At 37.3% G+C, this 5,918-nt stretch overlaps 1 protein-coding gene across 1 annotated transcript in view; it reads left to right on the forward strand.

The window, feature by feature from the left end:
• PHAX (phosphorylated adaptor for RNA export) overlaps window positions 1–5,918 on the forward strand; it is a 17,658-nt gene that overhangs the window by 9,506 nt on the left and 2,234 nt on the right. The window contains exon 4 of the mRNA XM_012664321.1: window positions 2,448–2,531. Coding sequence (XP_012519775.1) covers window positions 2,448–2,531 — 84 coding nt within the window. The remainder of the gene's footprint in view (window positions 1–2,447; window positions 2,532–5,918) is intronic.

Consider the following 5,918-nt stretch of genomic DNA (forward strand, 5'->3'; position numbering starts at 1 on the left):
AATAAAAATATAAAAGATGAACAAAAATGTATTAGTAAAAATAAAAGCATTTGTTCTGTAAAATTTGGATTCAGTCAAAAGGCTGCACTTAAGGACCTAGAAGGCCACATGTGGACTTAAGGGCTCAGGTTCCCCCCCTTAAGGCCATATCACAGGCAGTGACAGTTATCTTACAGAACGGTTTTGCAGATTTCACTTAATTCAGCTTTTACCACAGGATGAGAATGGAAGTTTGAATGACTTCCTCCTTTTTTGTTATTCATGAGTCCATAACAGTAACATCACAAGACAGTAGATGGATATGCTTTGGAAACAGACAGAAAAGAATCCAGTTAGAATTGATAGCATCGGCTGAGGAAATAACCCCTGAACTAAATTGCAAAAGTCAAAACAGAAGTTAACAACAAAACAAATTATAATCATCATGAATGCACTGGCATCTCTGTGTCAGTGTTAAAGTAGTTTGATTTTGCTTTAGTCAAACACAGAGTTATAGGTTTCATCAATATTTAATATTATAGTATTAACAACAGAACTTGATATTCCATTGAGCGAATGCAAATCTACTGAATGTCGGGAAGCTGCAAGTCCAAATTCACTTTCCTCTGATACATTCTTTCCTGGAACAATTACTGAGTGCCTGCTATGTCCCAGGCATTGTTCTGAAACAGGGAGCTTATGTTGTAGTGGGGGTGAGAGGAAGACAGTCCATAAAGAATAAATATACTGACTTCAAATATGTTAGAAAATGATCTGTCCTATGGGAAAAGAAATAGATTAAATGGAGGTATAGGGAGGGTGGACCTTATTAAGAAGGCGCCATTTAAACAAAGACTCGAAGAAGGTGGAGCAGTGAGTACTGCAGGAAGAACAGACCAGACAGAAGTAACAGCCATTGTAAAAGTGAGGGGGGCCTGGCAGGGCCAAAGCTAAGGTGAAGTAAGCAATTTACTTGCCTTGGTTGTAAAATTTGAGGGAGGTGCTAAAAAACCTCAATCGGCATAAATAATATTTTAATGCAACAGTTTCAAAAATCAGAATTAATGCAGAAATTCACAATGGACAAAACTCTAAACAAAAACAGGTTCTGACCCCTAACCCTGTATTTGGAAGACTGTTTTCTCTCTTCACCCCCAGTCTCTGCTTAGTGCCCGTATGAACACAGGGCCAATGTGACACGCGCAGGGTGCTTGGGAGAGTGAGTAGGGTATAAGGTCAGAGAGAGAATATAGGGCCAGATCCAGTAGGGACTTGTTTGCCATCTTAAAGAATTTGTCCTAGACCCTACCTCAGGTCAAACAAGGCAACACTCTGCTTTGTTTCAGCTCTCATAAACAAGTGTCCTCAAGGTCTATCTAGTGTGCCACGTTTTTCACATTTTGTGCTTTTTTTTTTTTTTTTGGTGCGACTTTGCTGTTTAAAATGGCCCTCCAATGGTAGTGCTGAAGTGCCAGCTAGTGTTCCTAAGTGCAGGAAGACTGCGGCATGCCCTTATGGAGGAGTATGTGTCTTAGATAAGCTTCATTTAGGCATGAGTTACCGTGCTGTTGGCCATGAGTTACGAGTTCAATGTTCAGTGAATCAACAGTTTGTTTTAAATAAGGTGCTTTAAACAGAAACACACGTACGACAGGGTTATATATTGATCCATTGACAAAAATGTCGTGATCAAAGGCTTGCAGGAACCTAACCCTGTATTTCCCCTGGAGCAGTGTTTCAGTATTTGCTTGATCCAGTGTTTGTGACAACTTTGTAGAACATAACTACCATGACTGGTGAGAAGCCACTGTATGTATATATTCTGTGATTTATTATATGTATGTAAATCTTAGATCCCTTTGGAATATATCATGGTACAAGCCATGAGGTATGAATCCAACTTAATATTTTCCTAGATAGCTACCTGGTAGCTCCGGCACCAATTATTGAATAGTTCATTTTATCTTTGGTTTGGGCTAGTATCTGTGTCATAGACTAAATTCTCATGTGTATTTGGCTTTTTTTCTGGGTTTTCTATTCTGCTCCATTGATTTCTATTTTTATTTCAGTACCATACTGTTTTAATTATTGAGACTTTATGATGTGTTTTAATATCTAAAAGAATATTCACTGATGTGGCCAGATGGCAGATAAAAGCAGAAAATCCAGTCATTTGTCAGGTCCCTTGAGCTGAGTGGCCTGTTTCTCTTTGTTACCATGTAGATTCTATAAATCACAGAATTTGAGAGTTGAAAAAGAGTAAAGATGACCTTTGGTCTTCATTTTATAGATGATGAAAGTGAAATTCATAATTTTGGTGACTTCCTCATGTTACCCATTTCACGAAAGTCAGAGTCAAGATTGGACTTCAAATCTGCTATTTGTTCTGTCTCCTTAGGTGTGCCTCTGTATCTTGGCTATTCATGGGAAGAGTATATGCAGTTTAACTTTTCTGTTCCTTTTTATAGAATGGTAGTCGAAGAAGAACACCAGGTGGAGTTTTTCTGAATCTCCTGAAAAACACTCCTAGTATCAGCGAGGAACAAGTTAAGGTACTGATAATGGCTTTTAAGATCCATCACAATTTGACTTCCACTCAGCCTCTAGCTTCATTTTCTAAGAATCTCCATTTCCTGCTCTGCCTTAATGGACCGATGTTTGTCATTGTCTCATTTCAAGCAAAACTTGTGCCTTTTATAATGCCTCGCCTCCTCTTTTTCTTCCCTTATAGAGCCAAGATCAAGATTTCTTTTATTTTTTATGGTAGTTTTTCCTGGTCTCCTAGCACATAATTACTTTTTCTATCCTTTTAAAACTCTGTATTAATGAAAATTTTCAGAACAGATAGAGGAATAATAATTGAATATCCCCTGCCTAGGTTCAGCAGTCATTAAGAAGTATTTTGACATTCTTGACCTATATAATTTTTTCCTGTTCCATTTGGAAATAAATAGCAAATATCATGACACTCAGTTCTGATTATTTCAACAAACATCTGCCAATAATGACGATACCCTACATAACCACGCAAGACCCATTATCACTACTAACAGAAATAAAAACAATTTCATAGTATCGTCCAAGATCTAGACCTTTCTCCAGTTTCCTGAATTGTCCCACGAATATGTTTTATAACTCTGCGACCCTCCCACCAGGATCCAGTCTAGGTTTCCACGTTACATTTGTTATAGCTCCTTTGATTCTTTTTAACCTCACACTTTCCTTCATGATTTAAACCTTTTGAAGAGTTCAAGATGGTTATCTTATAGAATTTTAGGTTATGTTATTATCATTCTGGTGATTGTCTCCTAATGGCTTTGTTTCATTCATTCCTCTATCTACGATATTTCTTATAAACAAGAAGGTGTAGGCACTTTAGTTTTCTTAATCATTTTTGTGTTGTTGGTAATGTCTTATATGGGATTCTTCTACGTTGTAGGTTTTTCACAACTTAAAATTTGGTATTTTTTAATCTGTTAATCAGGGAACATGATTCACATTTAGCATTCGTAACCAAGATTGAGAACCAGCCTCTTACGTAGGAAGGAGGTGGGGCACATCCAACATAGCTGCTGTATTTGAGCAGCTGTTTTCTTTATCGTAACAGTGGGGTAATAATAGGAATGTGTATTTTAGCCATGCTGACCGTCATACTAATGGTGACGATAAATAAGCCATTTATCTTGAGCTGATGCTCCTTGTGAACATATTTTACATCTGCATCTGCTTAATGTTTTTTCTTTTTCCTTAAATTTCCTGACTGTTCATTTCCAGTCATTTTTTAAAAATCTGTTACATAGAGATTTCCATAAGAAATGTTAACTATTTTACACATCTGAAATCTGTGCAGCTGCTTTTTCCCCCTCATTGGGACAACTGTTTTGATAATGTGATTTGTAACATTGTAAGTTTCCTTAGGAACACCAACTATTGAGTGGTGAAACAGAGATTATACTTGAGTGTTCTCTCTCATCCCCCAATAGAATCCTTGACAAAAACTACGTACTTAAAAGATTTCTTTTTCAGTTTTTGTTTGATAGCAAAATGTTACCCTTTTTAATCTTAATTTTGCTATTTAGTGATTATGTGACCATGAGGAGATCACTTAATCTCCCTCAGTAACAATTTTCTCATCTGTAAAGTGGGAGCCTTAATATGTGCCCTATTTAATAGAGCTATAAAAGAAATAAAGTGATACCAAGAAAAGCTTTTTGTAAGTAATTAAACTTTAGACAAACAGTTTCCAGAGGCTGAGGAAAAGAAATACTTTAACATTTATTGACTATATGCCTGGCACTGGACCAAACATTTATACTGTATAACTTAATTTTCACTTCAGTGTGTCAAGGTGGGTGTTAGTTACCCTGTTATGCAAATGAAGAATGATCAGTTATGTGCCTGGGATCACATAGAACACTCTGACTCCAAGCCCATGATAGAGTTGTTTTCACTGTATCACATGTCTTTGTAATTTAGTTATTCTAATTTATTGTGACGAAGGGCATTTTACTGTTAGTAGGGGGGGGTTCTATTCTATTCTAGAATATTCTATCCTATTTCTGTTCTATTCTTCCTCTGTTGCCTGGCCTAGAATGCCATGGTGTCAGCCTAGCTCACAGCAACCTCAAACTCCTGGGCACAAGTGATCCTGCTGCCTCAGCCTCCCGAGTAGCTGGGACTGCAGGCATATGCCACCATGCCTGGCTAATTTTTTCTACTTTAGTTGCCCAGCTTCTTTCTATTTTTAGTAGAGATGGGTCTGGCTCTTGGTGAGGCTGGTCTCAAACTCCTGCCCTCAAGTGATCCTCCCGCCTCCCTGAGTGCTAGAATTACAGGCGTGAGCCACCACGCCCGGCCCTGTTAGTAGGTTTTTATGTTTAACTACCAGAAACTTTGCCTTATAATAAAAAAACAGAAACATTTAGAGTATGTAATAATAATAGGGAAATGTTGACCTATAAGGCCATTCTTCAGAGGACTATCCTTTAACCTCTATTTTTATGAAACGGTTTTAAGAAAATGAGAAAATGCAGTAATACTGAATTTTTTACAAAGGCTAAGTACAAAATTATAAATTAAAAAGAGACATGGGACAATAGACTGGAAAGCAAACACCAAAATGTTACCAATGATTTGGTCTGTTGTGAGGGATTATAAATGCTTTGGGTTTTTTAAGGTTTTTCTGAATTTTCTGCATGAACATGGATTGATTACCTTTGTTATTATAGGGAAAAACCTGAAGGCAAATAAAATTTTACTGCAGGTGATTTCATATGCCATCCAAATGGTGGTATCGTAATTATTATTTTAATGACAATATTTCTAACAATCACCATCTGTAGAACTTAGAAGCCAGAACTGGACTGAGTGGGTTTGTTTTCCTATTTTTTGTTATTTCGTTTGGGTACATGACCTCATAATTGCTTAAGTTTTGTTTTAGAAATTACAACGTTTGTGAAGAAAAAATAGTTAAAAGTTTATTTGCTGTATTAACAAAACTGTAACAGTGTCCCTCTGTAAAAGAGTACACAGTCAGGTTCTTACTTTCAGAGTTAATTATATATACATACGGATGGGAGGAGAAAAACATCTCCCTAAAATTGTCTGTATTTGTTTGTTGTAAGGACATTAATAACATGTTGCAACATTTTGTAGGGGGCATTGCCCACTTTGTTCTATTCATAACCCATGGGAAAGAAGTTCCTTTTTAATAAGGCTCGCCATATTTGGAGGGGAAGGGGGAACTTCATAAAATTTACTCAGTGTTGCCAAGCATTGTACAACCTAGAATTATTTTCATCAAGATTCTTGCATGTGGGCCGGGCGCGGTGGCTCACGCCTGTAATCCTAGCACTCTGGGAGGCTGAGGTGGGCGGATTGTTTGAGCTCAGAAGTTCGAGACTAGCCTGAGCAAGAGCGAGACCCCGTCTCTACTAAAA

The sequence above is a fragment of the Propithecus coquereli genome, unplaced genomic scaffold, assembly GCF_000956105.1.
Source record: "Propithecus coquereli isolate 6110/MARCELLA unplaced genomic scaffold, Pcoq_1.0 Scaffold88, whole genome shotgun sequence".
NCBI lineage: Eukaryota > Metazoa > Chordata > Mammalia > Primates > Indriidae > Propithecus > Propithecus coquereli.